The following is a 20,062-nucleotide window of genomic DNA, read 5'->3' on the forward strand; positions in this document are numbered from 1 at the left end:
GATTGGTTTCTGATTTTTTTATTAAAAAATGTGAAGCCAACAGACTGGTTTGTATGGGCTAAAACAATCATAGTAGATTAGAGTTTATTTTTTTTGTACTAAAGCTACAAATGCCAGAGATGTTTTAGTCCATGTAAAACACAAAATAGCTTCTTTTTTTTTAAACATTCTTTTCTTCCTTGATGGAAAACATTAGTTATTTCAACATCAACTTCGCTCTGTCACTTTCTAAATGTGCATGAGAAGTGAAAAACTTTCATCAAAAAGTGCGATTAAGTATTAATGTCAACATAAAACAACCATAATGTCAGTTCTGAATAAAACTGGTTAACGTTAACATTAACCAATTGCTTGTACGGCCCCGATGGCATCACATGAACTGGATCAGAACTGGAGGAAGTTGTTGACATTAATAATATAATCTTTCTGGCTCTAAGGGTTTTAATGACATTTAGAACACATCTTCTCATACTTCTGTTCATTCACTGACCTTGAGGTTACAAAACAAGTGACAAAATATCTCACTTAACACTCCATAGCTTTCCTTGGAGAGACAATATTTTCAGACTGTCTTTGAGGATTTCAACTCTTGAGTTTCACACTCAACTCTGGGTCACCATGGTTATGCCTCCCAATCATCCTCATCATCTGCAGCCGTTTGGTGCGGCGCTGGAAGGGGCGGGATCACATCTGACATCCTGGCGAACGCTCCGCCGGAGCTGGCAGATGCTTCGGATGAGTCTCCAGGCCCTGGAACCTTGCCAGAGATACCTGTCAAATATTCACAATGAAAAAAATGGATCAGGTAGCATGAAAACACAGCGATTGAGGCACTGAAATTAAGGTTTCAAACGCACCTTTCCTGCGCAAGGCCAATTTATTGAAGAGGTCCGACATCAGGTCTCCACCGCTGACTGCTGCACCAACTGGAAAAAAGATGATTGTTAGCTTAAACGACGGGGGGGAAAATTGCTTTTTCTGTGAATGTTACACATTACAGGGCTTCAGAAGATTTTTTTTAAAGACAAACACTCAGTAAGGACTCGTTAAAATGATTAAAGGTGACGGTGAAGACATTTATGTTACGAAAGATTTATTTCTAATAAATGATATTCTTTTGAACTTCATTCAATTAATCCTTAAAAATAAATTAATCCTGAAAAAAATTTCAGTTTCCACAAAATATTAAGCAGCACAACTGTTTTCAACATTGATAATAATAAGAAATGTTTCTTGAGCAGCAAATCAGCATATTAGAATGATTCCTGAAGAATCATGTGACACTGAAGACTGGAGTAATGATGCTAAAAATTCAGCTTTACATCGCAGGAAAATTGCATTTTAAAATACATTAAAATAGAAAACATTTTAAAGTGTAATAATATTTCACAATATTACAGTTTTTACTGTCATTTTGATAAAATGCAGCATAAGAATTCTTTCAAAAAAAAAAAAAAAAAAAATTGAACCACCCACAAACTTTTGAACGGTAGTGTATATCGCGCACAAGTCCTACGGATCACTTTTATTGTGCTTTTTTGACCTTTTCAGATACTCAACAGCATCCATCCTCATTAACTCATTGAAACAAAAATAGCAGAGTGAATTTTCTGCTAAGTATCTCTTATGTTCCTCAAAAGAACAGCAGTTTCCAAAGATTGTCTTTGTTATTTTCTGCAGCAAAAGAGAATAACAAGTAGTAAAGAATATTAAATTATGTTCTTTCAAATCTTAACTGTGGCATTTACTCTCACCCAAGTCCTAAATCATTAGTAATTACCTCTCAGAGATGACTAATTCAAAAGACCTGCATAGTTTATCCATTGATAACATATCAATGAAGAACTTATCTTAAATATCTGAGACTTTGTGAGTCCAGAGCCAGTCGATTTCAGAGCAAATGTCAAGCAGATTTAAAAAGGCTTAATAGGGCAGATTTAATGAAAGTAAATTTCTCTTTTGACCTTTCCAAATACCACGGCGCTCTTCCTTATATCAGAGATACTGAAACAATGAATTCTTTTTGTTTTAAAAAAAGAATACTCTTGTACTCTTATTATATTGATCTTGCAAATTGCCAGTACATTTTACATATATTCTGGGTGGTTGCCAGGATGTACCTATGTGATTACTAGGGTGTTGTTAGGTGGTTGCTTACTGACCCAAGTCTGTACATACGGCTTGGGTGCCATAGGATTTTTTATGCTCGCCTGAGCAAACACTACTAACAAGTTTCTTACTCTAATTACAGTTTATCTAATGTTAACACCCTCTAATTGACCCTGTTTGACAGTATGTACAGCCTGATTTTAGCACAGAGTGTAAACACTGGTGGCGTCTGACCTTGCTCTTGTTCCTTCTGTTTCTTCTTCTCCATCTTGCGCTCCTTCACATTGCGGAGGTTTGCTTTGCCTATACCGCCGGCATTTCGGATCGACTCCAGCAGGCTGGCTCGCCCGTCCGACGGCTGTAGCACCTCAGAAGGGGCGCCTTTGACCACACCTTGTAAACACAAACAGAAATGAATGTGGTTGACATACACTACAATTCAAATTTTGTTTTTTATTAAAGAAATTAATACTTTTATTCAGCAAGGATGCATTCAATTGATGTAATGTGAGATTTATTTCTTTTGAACTTTCTATTCATCAAAAAATCCTGAAAAAAATCAGTTTCCACAAAAATATTAAGCAGCACAACTATTTTCAACATTGATAATAATAATAATAAATGTTTCTTGAGAAGCAAATCAGCATATTAGAATGATTAATGAAGGATCATGTGACACTGAAGACTAGAGGTAATGATGCTGAAAATTCAGCTTTGCGTCACAGGAATAAATTACATTTGAAAATAAATTTAAATAGAAAACATTTTAAAGTGTAATAATATTTCACAATATTACTGTTTTTACTGTAATTTTGATCAAATAAATGCAGCCTTGGTGGGTATAAGAGACTTCTTTTTAAAAAAACAATTAAAAATCTTTTGAAAACATTTTAAAAAAACAAACAAACATTGAATGGTAGTGTATATGGACAAAAAAGAGACTGTTTTTGTTGTTTGTGGGCAGAAGGCAGAAATATAAAAGTCATGTTTTAAATAAGTTTAGGTTTTGAACACAGGTTAGTTCACCCAAAAATGAAAATTCATTTGGTTGAAAATTCATGTGGGTGAGTGACATGAGGGTAAGACATGTGCTGATATTTGGTAATATGATATATCACGATAATGAATATGCATGACATTGTTATCGTGGGCACTTCAAAATACCGTGAATAATTATTTTATTAATTTTTATAATACATTTTAAGAATACTTTCCCCATCAACTGTACTGTATAAAATGCACAACACCGCTGTATGCTGTGTCAAAGGGACACGTGCACTCATAACAAGCCCAACGTGCATGAGAAGCACATGGCGGAAAGAGCGAAGGAGACGCGCTGCGTGAAAGTGCACATTCACTCTCAGACAACAGAGGGCGCTGATGGAACAGCAGAAATGCAGCGGTTACCCCATTCAGTTTTTTTGTATCTGCAATGTTGTTCATCACAGCACCAAAGACTTAACAGGCTATTTATTTATTTTTTATAAATGTTTAAGGTTTGAAAATAGCCTACTAACATTAAATAATGAGACCTTATTATAAAGTGTAATGTTGTTCTTTATAATTCTTTTGCACTTTAATCTGTTTGAAACATTTTACTTTATAATTTTTGTGCATTGCATTTTTGTATTTAAATGTTGAGTTCTTTTTGTTATAAGAAAGAGTTAAACCTGTTATACTATGACAACACTTTATTTCAAAATCGTGATAATACCGTATACCGTGATAAAAGCTTCAGCAATTATCGCAACATGAAAATTTGATACCGTCACATGCCTACATGAGGGTGAGTAATTAATGATAGAATTTTCATTTTTGGGTAAACTATCCCTTTTAACCATCTTTGCAGACAAACAAATTACAAGAAAGTAGACCAATAGCAATTCAATATTGCAATGACATCACAGTCAGTTTGCCTTATAAGCAATAATAATAAAACGTAATAAAATTATAAAAAAAAACCACTCAAGTCTATAAATCTGAAAATGAATCTTACTTGAGGGAGTGGCTTGACTTGTTGCGTCAACAGTGCATTCTGGTGTGATAGGTGGAGGTGGGGGTGGAGGAGGCGGGGCTGGAGACGTTCCATGGGGCGGGACTGATACCTGGGTTGAATCCGGTGGAGGAGGGGGTGGAGGAGGTGGAGGGGGCGGAGCCTCAAGTCTAAAATGAGAGTCTTAAAAAAAACAAAAAAAAACAAACAATAAGAATTAAAAAATATATATATATATAGACCATGAAGGAAAACATAAATGAGACTGCTTAAAGGGGTCACATTATACATTTTTATTCATTTTGTGTTTATAAATTCAAACATTAATTAAATTATTTTTAATATTTTCCAAAATAATTATATTTCAAAATTGAATTTCTCACAATATGACCTCTTTAAGTTTAAAATATGCCATAAAAGAATGTTAATAATGATCCCACCGGATCCACTAGATTCATCATGCTCTGTGCCAAACGAGGGAAGTTCAGGGATGCTGTTGCTGGCAGGAACGGACGGCGCAAACCCTGGGCCGAGGTCAGCGCTGTACATGAGGTCATCAGCGATGCCAGGTAAGTCAGGCAGGTAAGACGGCACATCGATCTCTGGTACTTGCCCCAGGTCTGGCACATAGAAATAATTCTCTGCGGTCTGAGAAGAAAGCGTGACAGAGACATCAGCTAAGCTTGCATCCTGTTTTCAGTTTATTGCTTTATTATAGATGTGCCTAAACATCTCACTTGTCTTTCTAGCTGCTCTCTCTTGGTGATCGACAGCGGTGCATCAAACGGCTTATCTTCCTTTTCCGTCTCTAACGTTGTGTGTGTTTTAGTCACAGCACCCGCCAGAGGGTCAAGAAACACATATTTCTTATAGCTGAAAACACACAAACACACATAGCGATGATTATATGAGCGTTAATAAGGTTGCATCGCCTGTGCAGCATTCAGTCAATATGTGTAGGTGTGTGTACACTCACAGGTTCTCCGTTGTGTTGAACAGCAATAAGGAGCTGACTGAGTTGACATTTCTCGGCAGACTTCCCAAACCCTCCTCTGTCTCATCCTCAGAGTGCTTCTTAGTGTTTACGCACACGGGCAAATACATCAACTTCTCCTATAAAAACACATTTGTTGGTCATTTCATGAATCATTTTAAGATCAATTTTTGTTGATAGTTTTACACTGTAATTTGAAAGTACAAGCCTAGTGCTCAAGGTCATGAAATTACAAACAGCTTCTTAAAAAGAGAATGTAATGTTGAAATTTTCACTAATATCCTCAATTTTTTTCATTTAACAACTGTTAAGTGCTTGTGTGGCTCTAAAAATCGAAAGTCGAAAAAAAAGTCGAAAGCTGATCGGTGCCTACACGAGTGCACTGTCCAATGGGATTTTTTTTTTTTTTTTAACTCTATGTGTAAAAAAATGTATAAAAAAAAACAATAACTGGCAAATGTTTTTAAAAAAATGATTTTTAATTTAATATTTTATTGATTTATTTAATTCAATTTTAAAACATGAATTAAATGAAGTTTTAAAATATATCCATTTATATTTCAATTTAAAAAGTAATTGACTAATTTATTTTAAAACATGAATTAAATAAGCAATATGTAAGCAATATAAGCAAATTTTCAATATGTCTTTTAATTTGTCCATTTAAAAAGCTATTTATTTGTTTCCATTTTTAGGTTTGAATTATTAAATTGGTAATCTGTTCCCTCATTTTATTTGTGACCTCTGTAAAAATCATAGTAACGGAGTTGATATAGTAATATTACAATATCAATTCTGTTACCATGATTTTTGGAAATAAAAATAGAAATAAATAAATCAGCTTTTAAATGTACAAATGAATAGACATATTTAAGACATATTTAATTCTTGTTTTGAAATGTAGTTAAAACAAAATATTAATAAATAAATAAATAAAATGATTAAAGAGAGTTCACTTCCTCTTTTTTATGTCAGATTTTTATTTTTTTGGAAAACTCCATTAATTTATATGAGGGAAATAATTATGAACTGCAGACTTTAAGTCCTTACAATAATGCATTACAATCTAAAAGTAATGGCATGAATTAGAAAATTAGAAATTAGTCTTTTAAATTAGAAGACTAGTCTAGTCTTTTTCTATTTCTAATTAGTCTTAATTAGAAATAAATTAAGACAAAATGCTAGCTTATATATCCATTAATTTCCATGTATTTGTAAAAAACAAAATATGATCCATTAACCATTAAAGTGAGTATGACAGGAAGAAGGAGGTTAAAGACAGATGACTGAGTTTTTTTTAACCTGTAAGGCCTTGTCATCCAGTGGGCGGTGTTTGCTCTGAACTTTAAAGCGAGGCCGCTTTTGGGATGCGGGATCAACTGCACCCGTAAAGATGGAAGAATAATCCTGCAGTTTTTCTGGAGCAGGGTATTTGGCACTGGAGAACACCTACACAAACAAATCAAACATATAACCACTCAGACCTTTAAAGTGCCCCTATTATGCTTTTTCGAATATTACCTTTCATGCCGTGTGTAATATAGCTGTTTGTGAATGTAATATGTCTGCAAAGTTTTAAAGATCAAAGTGCACGAAAGATAAAGTTATTGTCTCCTAAAAGAAAGAATCGATTCTGAACTGCCAAAACGAGTCATCAGCAATTCCAGTCTCGCTTCCTCTTACATACCTACGTAACTAACAATGTAGCAAATTTACATAATGCCAGCATATGATCTTCACTGGCTGCCCGTGAATGACATCTACTTTGACCCACCCTCAAACACTGTAGTTGTATCTGAGGCCTAAAAGAGTTTGGTTCATGTTGTCGAAATGTTGAGAAGACGCTGTTTTCAGTGCTGCATGCACTTCAAATGGATGGATATCACTGTGTATCACAAGCACTGAGGAAATTCAGATATGGTAATAAGCATTTTGTTTCTGACTTGCGCTGTAAGCGATAGACCAATCATAACAGACAAGGCCGTCTGACCAATCAGAGCAGAGTAGACTAGCAGTAAGGAGGGGTTTAAAGAGACTGTGCAATGTATATCAAGAGAAAATTAAGTGTTTGTTGACCTTGGATGCATGTATATCTATTGTAGGAGACCTCCAAAACAAAATTAGGAACTTTAAAATAGCATAATAGGGGAACTTTAAGTAACCTTCAGGTGCAACTCAAAAAGAAAAATAATATACGTCACTTGCATAAAGAAAATGAAGAAAAAGGCTATTTTGCACTGTGACATTTTTATGACACTTAAGCATATTTAATCCTCAAATTCTAATTTCTGTAATGTGAAAAATTTATGATATATTATTTAAATTGATAAGTAATTATATATATCATGTTATTATTTGTTGTATTGTATTTAATTTATGCTAATTAATAAAATACTTTCATTTGGATATATTTTTATTATAATAATGCAGTAAAGAGAATTTGGGGGTAAACGTGCTTAATTGTCACAGTGAAAAAAAAAGCTTTATTATTTTAAAATAAGCTTCAATTTCTTAATGGAAACTATGTTTTTGCAAAAGGTTTTGTAATTTTCACTGTTTTAGACATTAGCCGATGCATATTCACATGCTGCTTCAGAAAGTTGTTACAGAATAAGTTTCTCTTCTACACTGAGTGACTGACTGGCAGAATTTCTGTGTCTGAATCATCTGCATTACCTTTGTGGCTTTCTTGCTTCCTTTGATCTTCTGGACTCTGGCCTGAGCCAATTTGATCCGGTCTGTGACGGACTGAAGGTGTGCATGGTTCTTCTCCACGCTCTGAGACACCCTGTCAAAGCCAAACCAAGTCAAAAAAATGTCTGCAGAATACAGATGAACACATTTAAATCGGAACTTCACCAAAGTGTAATCTCAAATTCAATTCTGTATTATATTATGTAATAATAATAGAATTGCAATATTTTGTACGTCTAAAGTGCGTTATTGGTTTTATAAAACAGTATATACATTGTATATTATATAAACATATACACACACTACTGTTTAAAAGTTTGGAGTCAGAACATTTTTTTTTTTTTTTAAAGAAATGAATACTTTTATTCATCAAGGATTCATTATATTATATATTATATAGGCTTTTATAATCTTGCAATGTTGTTTTATAATCTCATACAGTTTTATAATGTAAAGGATTTCTATTTCAAATAAATGTTTCGATTCATCAAAGAACTCTGAAATATATATATATATATATATTATTGTTTAGTTTTAAATTGTAATATTTCACAATTTTACTGTTTTTACTGGATTTTTTTTTTTTTTTTTTTTTTATCAGATTAATGCAGCCTTGATGAACATGAAAAGACTTCTTTAAAAAAAAAAAAAAAATTATATACATAAATACTGGACACTATGGCCTTTATACACTACCGGTAAAAACTGTAAGATTTTTTTATGTTTTTAAAAGAAGTCTCTTCTGCTCACCAAGGCTTCATTTATTTGATATAAAATACAGTAAAAACAGTAATATTGTGAAATATTTTTACAATTTAAAATAACTGTTTTCTATTTGAATATATTTTAAAATGCAATTTATTTCTGAGTTGGCAAAGCTGAATTTTCAGCATCATTACTCCAGTCTTCAGTGTCACATGATCCCTCAGAAATCATTCTAATATGCCGATTTGCTGCTCAAGAAACATCTATTATTATTATTATCAATGTTGAAAACAGTTGTGTACTACCGTTTAAAAGTTTGGGGTCAATAAGAGTTTTTTTTTTTTAGAAAGATATTAATACTTTTATTGCATTAAATTGATCAAAAGTGACAGTATAGATATTTATAATGTTGCAAAAGCTTTCTATTTGAGAAATGCTGTTCTTTTGAACTTTCTATTCGTCAAATAATCCTGAAAAAAATTGTACACAACTGTTTTCAACATTGATAATAATAAGAAATGTTTCTTGAGCAGCAAATCACACTGTAAACCCTAATGCTCAAAATACTTAAATGGTTTGAGTAGGACAAACTTAAATTTACCAAATTAGTTCAGGTAAATTAACTGTTATGAGTATTTAGAACTTTCTTTTTCTTTTGAGTTCACAGCACTTACATATTTCAAGTAAACTGAACTGTTTTATTGTTTTGAGTTGTATGAACTCATTTCTTTTAATGTAGACTAACTTAAGTTTAACTGAAACTAGGTTGGTATTTCTATTTCCCAGCATGCTTTGCCCATGGCACCCGAAAGGGAGAGTCAATGCTAAAATTAAGTGTTATATAATGTTTTTAGTGCAAAATTAATGGATAAGGGAGATTTAGTAGTGATTAATGTTTTGTTATGCTAATTTAGAAGAGTTTCTGGAGAGTTACCATCATGGTGACAAGTAACGTATGCGGCTTGGTTTGAGAGCAGGTAAGTTACATGTTTTAAGTTGCTATACTCATTCAGTAAGTATTATACCATGCTATTGTTAACATGTTAGCAAATTAGCAAGTTGGCATTTTCTGAATTTTCTTATTAGGGTTTACAGTGAATTAAATAACTCATTTGATTTGGAAGACCTCAAAATAAAAAAGTTAATTAACTAAATATTTTATGTTAATTGCTATCAAAGTTAGCTAACTTAGTACTTCAAGTTAAGAGCAATTATCATGCATGAGTACTACAAATTCAAAACTTGATAGTTATGCTTACTTAAAATTGGGAACATCATAGCTCAAAAAAATTGATGTAACTGACTACCTCTTTTTGAGTTAGCCCAACTTATTCGGGTTTACAGTGCAGCATATTAGAATGATGTCTGAAGGATCATGTGACACTGAAGACTGGAGTAATGATGCTGAAAATTCACCTTTACCAACACAGAAATTAATTGCATTTTAAAATATATTCAAATAGAAAACAGTTATTTTAAACTGTAAAAATATATCACAATATTACTGCTTTTGCTGTATTTTATATCAAATAAATGAAGCCTTGGTGAGCAGAAGAGACTTCTTTTAAAAACATTAAAAAATCTTACCGTTCAAAAACTTTTGACTGGTAGTGTATATCAGCATTGGTCACTGAAAAATCCATTTGTCAACCACTAGTTTTGACAGCTGAATTTCCCACAATATTAAGCAACAACCAGGACGAATGCGAAACTTTGCAGCTAACTTCTCCAAAAACGGTCTGAACAATAAGCCAAGTAAATGATGTACTGCAGCATGCTAAGCAGACAAAACTGCACCAATACTCTGACCTTCTGGCTCTATGACAATGCCATCTGTCTTGGCTGGATAATGACTTTTTATTACACCTATTGTAACCCACCGACCACTTATCTCTTTCATTTGTCCATTCTAAACTGCTCCTGTGGACAAACATCACAAATGGAAAAAAAAATCCCTTGATTGCAAAAAGCAGCTACAGTAAGCCAGCCTGAATACATAAACAAAATGCAGCGGGAATGAGAGCGTAATTGTGCATGCGTACAGTCCTATCATCACTACTAAGTGTGCTTTTCTAGCGCCCTATGGCGCTACATGCTGTCTGAAAAGACCCTCCATTAGAAAAGGATGGAAAATGACAGAAGAATGACTAAAAGAGAGGGGGGAAAGAGAGGCTTAATGGAGCTGACCTAGAAACACACTGCTTCACCACACACACACACACAAATATGTTCCCTGGACCCCTACGTGCCATGTTGTCATGGTAACGCTGTGGATGGTTTTCCAGCCTGTTCAGCTGGAATTAGCATATTTGAGCACTCACTCCCTCACAACTGCATCTCATGCAAAACACACACCGTTCATTGTATTTCTCTCCTTTGTTATTTTCACACGGTCTAAACACACTCTCTCCTTCAATAGCCAGGTGCAACAATAAGAATGGCCCGGGGCCAGTGTGAGGGTGTTTTGGGCCCGTTGACGGAGCTGTCATTTACCTTATAGGACCAGTGGTGTATTTTTGCTACATCTTATGTTTGCTGATCATGTACATGTGCTTTCATGCCTTGCACACATAAACATTTGCTCTACATTATGCACTGAAATGTTGTTCATTCTGGAGTTATCTAGCTTGTTACCATACAAGATTTTGATGAACCTGTTCCAATAAAACTGTATTAAGTAGTATTTTTTTAATGTAGTTAAATTAGAGTTGCAGAAATTAGAAATAAATTGTAATACTATTTCACAATCCTGTGACACAAAGCTGAATTTTCAGCATCATTACTCCAGTCTTCAGTGTCACATGATCCTTCACAAATCATTCTAATATGCTGATTTGGTGCTCAAGAAACATTTCTTATTATTATCAATATTGAAAACAGTTGTGCTGCTTAATTGTTTTCGTGGAAACCGTGATACATACTTTTGTATTATATGTCTTTACTGTCACTTTTGATCAGTTTAATGCATCACTGATTAATAAAAGTATTAAAGGGGACCTATTATGCCGCATTTTACAAGATGTAAAATAAGTCTCTGATGTCCCCAGAGTGTGTATGTGAGGTTTTAGCTCTAAATACCCCACAGATAATTTTTTTTAGCATGTTAAAATTTTCACTTTTTGGAGTTGAGCAAAAACGCGCCGTTTCAGTGTGTGCTTTTTAAATGCAAATGAGCTGCTGCGCTCTGCCTAAGAGGGCGGAGCTTCAAGAGCTTGTTCTCTGGTGTCAGGATTCAGTCAGGACGCACTATAATGTCAGAAACTGCGAATATATGCTGCATGCAGAGATGGGCACAAATACATCAAAAAGTATTTAGTTGCAAATTACAAATACTTACTCATAAAAAGTATTTAAATAAAATACTGCTGTAAAAAAAAAAAAAAGATTTAATTCAAATACAAGTAATTTGTAATTTGAAAATCCAAAAATCCAAACAAAATTTACATGCAATCACTTGAAGTGCTCACTGTAACAATTAAATATAGATTGATGATCCTTATAAAGATACTAAAGTTATTCAGTCAGGAGCAGTGAGTGATTTTGTCTTTTTCTTTTGCTGCTTGATTAACAATGACAGACATCAGCAGGTTTATTAGGCTGCTGTCATTTTAAGAACGATTGCACAGACCGAATATGGTTACATTAATTTAAGACACGACCGACTGTGTTTTCAATTAATCAATGTTATTTTTTTATTATTTGACCTACCCGTCCACGGATTATCTGCAGCGCCCGCGGATATAACTGTGATCCGCGCATCACTAGAAAAAGTAATTAAATACAACCCCAAATCAGAAAAAGTTGGGACAGTATGGAAAACACAAATAAAAAAAGAAAGTAGTGATTTCTAAATTTACTTTGACTTGTATTTCATTGCAGACAATGCGAACACAAAATATTTCATGTTTTGTCTGGTCAGCTTAATTTCATTTGTAAATATACATCCTTTCCTGTCATTCAGACCTGCAACACATTCCAAAAAAGGTTGGGACAGGAGCAATTTAGGGCTAGTAATCAGGTAAATTGGTTAAATAATGATGTGATTTGAAACAGGTGATGTCAACAGGTGATTGTAATTATGATTTGGTACAAAAGCAGCATCCAAGAAAGGTCTAGTCCTTTAGGAGCAAAGATGGGCCAAAGATTACCAGTTTGCCAACAAATACGTGAGAAAATTATTGAAATGTTTAAAAACAATGTTCCTCAAAGAAAGATAGGAAGACATTTGCTTATTTCACCTTCAACAGTGCATAACATAATTAAAAGATTCAAGGAACGTGGAGGAATTTCAGTGCGTAAAGGACAAGGTCGCCTAAGCTGAACAACCGTGATCTCAGATCCCTCAGACGGCACTGCATCAAGAATCGTCATTCATCTATAAGCGATATCACCACATGGGCTCAGGACTACTTTGGCAAACCTTTGTCAAGTACCACGATACGTAGTTACATCCACAAATGCCAGTAAAAACTGTACTGTGCCAAAAGGAAGCCCTATGTTAACAGTGTCCAGAAGCGCTGTCGACTTCTCTGGGCTCGGAGGCATCTGGGATGAACCATCACACAGTGGAAACGTGTACTGTGGTCAGATGAATCAGTATTTCAGGTATTTTTGGAGAGAAATGGACGCCGTGCGCTCCGGACCACAGAAGAAAAGGATCATCCAGACTGTTACCAGCAACAACTCCAAAAGCCAGGGTCTGTCATGGTATGGGGTTGTGTCAGTGCCCTTGGCAAAGGTAACTTGCACTTCTGTGATGGCACCATTAATGCTGAAAAGTACATAGAGATTTTGGAGCACAATATGCTGCCTTCAAGAAGACATCTTTTCCAGGGACGTCCATGCATATTTCAACAAGATAATGCAAAACCACATTCTACACACATTACAAAGTCCTGGCTGCGGAGGAAGAGGATACAGGTACTTGACTGGCCTGCCTGCAGTCCCGACCTGTCTCCAATAGAGAATGTGTGGTGCATTTTGAAGCGCAAAATGCGACAACGAAGACCCCGTACTGTTGCCCACCTTAAGACTTGTTTGCAGCAAGAATGGGACAAAATTACACCTGAAACACTTCATCACTTGGTGTCTTCAGTCCCTAAACGTCTTTTAAGTGTCGTGAAAAGGAATGGCAACATTACAAAGTGGCAAATATTATCCATAAACTCTCTCTCTCTCCCCCTTGCATTATCATCAACATACACAGCGAATTACACAGAAACACTCATTACAACTAACAGTAAACAAATATATAAAGACCTTATGCCTTTAAACTGGTAAACTTTATATCCATAAATCAACTCTGATGAACTGTAATAAAGTGCTCTCACCTTCATTACTGCCGTATCCAGTATCACTCTGGAGACTGTAAGCTGGATCACGAACAGTTTACTGATCTATCCTTGAGTGACAAATTTTTAGCACAACCTCTGTTTTGTATTGTCGCTTTGTACTGACATTCGTTCACAAAGAAGAACGGTGTGAAATGATTCGCGCAGACATAAATGAATTTCGGTAGACATGAGGGAGCATTTTCTTCGAAACAAAATGAATTCACCTCATCTTCAGCGGCTCAGATTTAGGGAGTAAATGGAGAGAGCTATGTGGATTAATCCATCCAGCTACAGAACACCTAAAACACTTGGGAGACATTCTTGTCAGCAATGGCGGACTGTACAACTCGCTGTGAACTCGCACAGGACGGTTCTTAAAACGGCAGTGTCTGTCAACATTCATGGGCGGGGCCTGTGGCTAATGTGATGTCACACTGCCAGGGATCTGGAAACGGCTTGTTCAGAGACACTGCTTATGATTTATGGGGATTTAAAAAAAAGGAGTGGTTGGATTTGGGTTGTTGGGTTGTGTACACACACTGCCAACACACATTTATATCCAAACAGCATGCAAAAGTGAATTTTACATAATAGGTCCCCTTTAATTTCTTTAAAAAACAGTAGCATATATAATATATTATTTATAGTATTTTTTGTAAAGCAATCAAAATGATATGAACAATATATTTTTGACATATAAAATACATTGCTAAAATAAATTTCACACATATAAAATATGTTGCCAAAAATAAATTCTTCATAAAAATCTATTTTTTTGTCTGTGTGGCTGTGTCAGTGAAAAAATATTAAAAGTATTGAAAATAGCTAGTTTCCATCCAAAGATGCAATTTAACTTAAGCGCAAAATTGAAATATTGCATAAAACATTTGCTAATAATGCAGCGTTTCCATCCCATGTGTTCAGTATAACAAAATCGCCACTTCCTGGGAAATTGGTGCAAAAATGTTTTGATGACAGAGTTTGGCTCAGGCATTTCAGAACGACCAAACCAACATTTGAGATGCTGAGCGATGCGATTGGTCCGCTGGTTAGTCCAGATATCCAAACACATCCACTGTTGAGGCAAAGTCACGTGAGTTTTCAGTTGCGTATCGAGGGATGTATTTGGTAAACGTGTTTCCATTGTAGTTTATAATAATAATAATGCATTTTATATAACGGTGCCTTTCATAACACCCAAGGTCACCTTACAAGCAAACAAACAATAATAAAAAATAGGTAAATAGATAAATAACAATAAACAAATCCCATTAACATCACAGTTTATGTGCATGTCTTCTTATCCGATAAAAAAATATATCCACCTTAATTGAGCACATATTTATGCACATTTTTAGAAATGATCTTGGCGCTTCCATCCAGTGTTTTTTTATGCAATATCCCAAAATGCGCAACAAAATAGGTGGATGGAAACATAGCTAATGTTGAAAAAATGTGAAAAATCCATATTGTTGAGACCTGAATAGGCGACTCAAAAAGTAGCCTTCATATATAGTGTTTGTGTGTATTGCTATAATCTAGAGATTCTAGATCCTTGATCTTTTACATCTCTGATCTGCAGAAAAACACTCTGTGCTATGAATGAATGGGTATAAATGTGTTTTTACCTTTTAAAGATGTCTGTTGATATAGTTTCCAGGTACTGTAGCGCATCAGTGATCTGATGGACAGCCTCTTCCCTCCTCAGGTCTGGCTGGATGAGTGGAACAGAGTACACCTGTCCCTCCAGGTAACGTTTCTGTGTCATCCTACACACACACACATATACACACCAATGAATCATTCAATCAGTGTATAAATATGTTCCTAAACTACGCTTTAAGCATTAAAACATTGTGCAGTAGATAAATTGAAAGGGTATGATACGCGCACACACACACATACTTGTATATATGGGACTCTCCATAGACGTAATGGTTTTTATACTGTAAAAACTGTATATTCTATCCCCCTACACTAGCCCTACCCCTAAACCTACCCATCACAGGAAACTGTCTGCATTTTTTAATAAAAAAAAAAAAAACACTGTTTAGTATTTTTTTTAAGCCATTTGGTTTACGAGGACACAGGAAGTTTAATGTTTACGTTGTAATACCCATGTTATTATACACATTTGTGTCCTCATAAACCATGTATACAAGAACACACACACACACACACACACACACACAAACAAACAAACAGTAAATCTAGTGTACAGTACGTGTTGTGTTATATATATGACCTATACACTGCATACTATAGGCTACTGAAGTTGGCAACCCACAATACTGTTTGTTGCAATGGACACTGGATGGAAATGCAAATTTAATATCCTCTGGGGATTTATGTTTTTTGCCCCCTTTCATCACTGTTACATAGTTCACGTATCTAGATCCAATCTAGAAGACTCTAATTTAGTACAGCAACATGAAACACTGATCCAGCCTTAGCAGAAACAAACCTAGAAGCTTTACCAAATGACAGTCACATGACGACTCGCACACAGGGTTAGATAAAGTTGAACAAACGGTGTTATGTTGTATGTCGCAACGCAAACCCATTAATAAGAGTGTATAAGAACAATATGACAATTATTTGAAAAACTCAGCTGATTTCGACACTAATTCTCATTAGATTTACACAAAGCAGTCATCGTCCTGCTACTACCTCCGGTGGAGAAAACAAAGCGGCAAGAAACTCAAAGGGATGCCTATTGAATATTGCTATAAAAATAAATGCAAATAGAAGGAAACACTGTACCTGACCATTTATATGACAAAAGCACAAACGTTCAAAAGCTTGAAGGCGCTCGGAGTGTGTCAGGATCAAAACTTCCGCACTCTCAGATCACGTGACGCCTGACGTCGGCACGCAACAACGGATGAAAAACGTATCATAAAATAATAAGAACAAAACTAATTTTAAAGTTTAATATCTGTATACATATCAGTATCAGGATTTAATAAAATGTTAATTAAATGTCAATTAAAATGTTAATAATGACTCACGTAGAAGACTTAACACACTGTTTTTATCTCTGTTATATTGTTATTTTATTATTATTGGTTAAAATGATTTTATTATTTTATATGTATTTTTCTGTAGGATACCTTTTGTGTAGGCCATAAGAATATTAAAACAATTATTTGTGTTGTAGCTGTATATTCCATGTAGGCCTCGGCTAAATACGTAAATAGGAAAGACGTTTTGATCTGATTAGTTAGCAGTCTATATGACGAACCATGTTCACATTACCTTTTTGATTTTGCTCTGTTTTTATTATTATTTGCATTGATGCTTAGTATTAGGCCTAATTAGTAAGCCACAATCATAATGCTCTCAGATTCATTTGGTAACTAAGCAACAGAAATCTAAATTTGTAACAATAAAATAAGACATAGGCATTTTAAATACACATTTAGCTTTTCTGTAGCTACATTTTCATGAGTAGGCCTAGCCTACATGGGATATTATTTTTTTATGAAGATACAAACTATAAAAGCCATGTTAAGGCAGTTAATAATGATAATTCATTATTAACAACAAATCTGAATGAATTGTGAAAATAAACAAACGAAATAATAAACAAAGTAAAGTTGATCTCCATTTCTTATTTAGTCTCAGTAAACCAAACAAACTCTGTTATTGCGCCTCATTGCGTGCCCCTGACGTCACTCGCGAATCCGGCCACGCCCCCTTCAATCCTGTGTTTTGACATCCTCGCCTCAGCACCACTCCGCGCATCCCTTCATGCGCGCTCTGGACACGGATGTGGAGGCGGAGGCGGGGGTCTCGCGCTCTTTCTCTCTCTCTCTCTCTCTCTCTCTCTCTCTCTTGAGTTCAGCCATTTAAATATCAACCCGTACATCACGGGTACTGACACCGAGACACCCCGCTTGGATAGCATCATTGCTCGGCTTTTTCAAGAGGAGCGTCGCACAGGAGCCTCACCGGGATGTCAAGCCTCCTGGAGAACCCTCTGCAGGCGGTGCTCTATCTGAAGGAGCTCACCGCCATCGTGCAGAATCAACAGAGTCTGATCCAAACCCAGCGATACCGGATAGACATACTCGAGCGCCGGCTGGAGGATCTAGCGGTTGAGAATCGGCAGCTCCGGGACTCCAGCAGCCATCACCGGCATCCTCCCCGCTATCATCCGCCTCCGCCCCCCCGGACCTCCAGCCTGCCCCGAACCAGCAGAGCCGGGACACCCCCACTTCAAACTCAGCAGCAGCAGCAGCAGCAGCAGCATCATTCCCCTCTGGACATGCAGCTTGTGCCTGCTGGACCCAGCACTGCCAGTCCGGACTCTGCTGATGAAGATGATGATGATGCTCAGAACCCCTGCTGTAGGTCCCTGGTCCCACAGACACCTGCCACCTTGTGCCGAGCTGTGGGACTCCCACGGGCATCAGAGTGAGTTCTCATAACACATAGTTTCTCAAATCAGTCTTTCTTTAGGAAAACACGAGATCGGTGAGGCAGATTACATGCGCCATCAGGATTACATAACACAGGAATTTCACTATGTAGGCCACAGTGAATATACAACTGCACATCAATAATTCAATGATCTTAAAATGATTTGCATTTATAAAATCATTCAGCATACTGTTTTTAAGATCATGTGGGTGTGTAATCTCTCAGTGCTTATATGCATGAGTGTGTGTGTGTGTGTGTGTTTGCACTGCTATGTCCAGTCTTGAATTAACCATACACTCTAAAATGGAAGAAAAATGATTATAGGTCAGCATTAGTTCACTCTTTCCAGGGCAAAAAGATCTCAGGAAAGAGGTTTTTAATGCACCTGATTATTTTGCTCCAAGAATGCATTTTAAAAAGAGCTTAAAAACACTTTACTGCCAGGGATCTACATGCGCACACACACAGATTTGTGCGTAAAATGAGGCTTTAAGTGACATTCCCATAGTGCATGTGAATTTGATCCGCCAGCTGGAATCTAATCCACAGTAAGAGAGAGAAAGATTGAGAGATTGAGTGTGTGTGTGTGTCACTATCATCTATTACGACTGCTCATCTGCTTCGGTGCACATCTCACGCTGCATTTGTGGAGTACTCCCTGTGTATGTGTGTTAACCCCACAAGCAAAACTGGAATGATACATTCCGCTCTGATTTGTTTAATGGTAACATTGTCTTTTCCTTTAGGGTACAAAACACTTAGTCTCGAGTCTGAGAGTATGTTACCTTGTTGTGTGTTTATGGCGAAATAAATTTAGTTGTACTGGAAGTGTGAGTCCAATAATGTCCAATTATGCTCATGCACCCAGCTCATTAAAGTTAATCTCACATCGCTATCATCAGCGTGTCTGGTTATGACAGGTATATTTTGAGAGTGTTGCATCTTTATTAGCGAGTGAAGACAGAGTGTTTGCAATGGACAAATCAACATTCTGCCATCATTTACTCATCCTCATGTCGTTCCAAACCTGTATGACTTTCTTTCTTTTGTGGAACACAAAAATGTAGCAATGCACTTTTTTAAACCAAGAAAGCAGCTGGGAATTTTATATGCACAACAGAATATTGGATTATTAATAAATTTTACATAATAATCACAATAGCAGGACTGCAAGGAAGTGATATGCAAATATGATTATATTAGTAGCACTTCACATTCTCATGTTATGATCGAGTGAGAAGTAAACATATTTGATGTACTGTCAACAATGGAGGGCTCAAACAAGACTCATCTTGAGCTCTGAATTCAGCCAGGGTCCTTATTTAGACTGAAGTATTTAAAATATTATACATTTATATTACGGTATACCTTTGCTCTGTGATTGCCAGGATGAACATTTCATTTTGAAATTCATTTAGGTATGTTGTTTAGCATCAGGCTAGTGGTTCAAAACCAGCAACTGCAGGTTTGTTCTGATAGGGTTGCAGACACCTGGAAAAGCAACTAACCATTTTTAAGGTAAAAGGAAATATGACTGAAACTACATTAAATGCAGTTTTACTTGCATCAAGGACATGGTTTGTGCCAACCATAATATGTTTTGTGCAGTGAATATCTGGCTGTATTTCAGTTGCAATTTCTGTAGCTTAAGTAGTAGAGCATGATGCTAACAATGCCAAGGTCATGGGTTTGATTCCCAGGGAATGCATGAACTGATAAAATGTAGACTTTGAATGCAATGCAAGTTGCTTAGGTTGAAAGAGTTTACCAAATGCATAAATGTCCTTGAAGGATTAGTTCACTTTCAAA

General features: G+C 35.8%; 2 protein-coding genes across 4 annotated transcripts in view; one reads left to right on the forward strand and one right to left on the reverse strand.

The window, feature by feature from the left end:
• Positions 1 to 2: 2 nt before the first annotated feature.
• wash1 (WAS protein family homolog 1) lies at positions 3 to 16,694 on the reverse strand. Its single transcript, XM_051869862.1, has 11 exons — positions 16,592 to 16,694; positions 15,457 to 15,597; positions 7,773 to 7,884; positions 6,399 to 6,545; positions 5,079 to 5,215; positions 4,840 to 4,975; positions 4,543 to 4,750; positions 4,106 to 4,285; positions 2,344 to 2,502; positions 858 to 926; positions 3 to 771 (listed from the first exon to the last, which is right to left on the reverse strand). The coding sequence occupies exons 1-11, from the start codon at positions 16,597 to 16,599 to the stop codon at positions 623 to 625; spliced, it is 1,446 nt and encodes a 481-aa protein (XP_051725822.1). The 5' UTR covers positions 16,600 to 16,694; the 3' UTR covers positions 3 to 622.
• An 844-nt stretch (positions 16,695 to 17,538) lies between these two features.
• iqsec3b (IQ motif and Sec7 domain ArfGEF 3b) overlaps positions 17,539 to 20,062 on the forward strand; it is a 28,587-nt gene continuing 26,063 nt past the window's right edge. For 2 of the 3 annotated variants that reach the window (XM_051871133.1, XM_051871134.1), the window contains exon 1: positions 17,539 to 18,247. In XM_051871133.1, coding sequence (XP_051727093.1) covers positions 17,787 to 18,247 — 461 coding nt within the window. In that variant the 5' untranslated portion in view covers positions 17,539 to 17,786. The remainder of the gene's footprint in view (positions 18,248 to 20,062) is intronic. The other variant, XM_051871132.1, reaches the window with a different exon arrangement.

This window comes from Ctenopharyngodon idella, chromosome 18 (genome assembly GCF_019924925.1).
Source record: "Ctenopharyngodon idella isolate HZGC_01 chromosome 18, HZGC01, whole genome shotgun sequence".
Classification (NCBI taxonomy): domain Eukaryota; kingdom Metazoa; phylum Chordata; class Actinopteri; order Cypriniformes; family Xenocyprididae; genus Ctenopharyngodon; species Ctenopharyngodon idella.

Coding starts and splice junctions, on each gene's coding strand:
- wash1 (XM_051869862.1), bottom strand. Junction 6,546..7,772: donor GAAGCAAGAAAGCCACAAAG/GTAATGCAGATG, acceptor TTGTTTGTGTAG/GTGTTCTCCAGTGCCAAATA. Junction 4,976..5,078: donor TTCAACACAACGGAGAACCT/GTGAGTGTACAC, acceptor GTGTGTTTTCAG/CTATAAGAAATATGTGTTTC.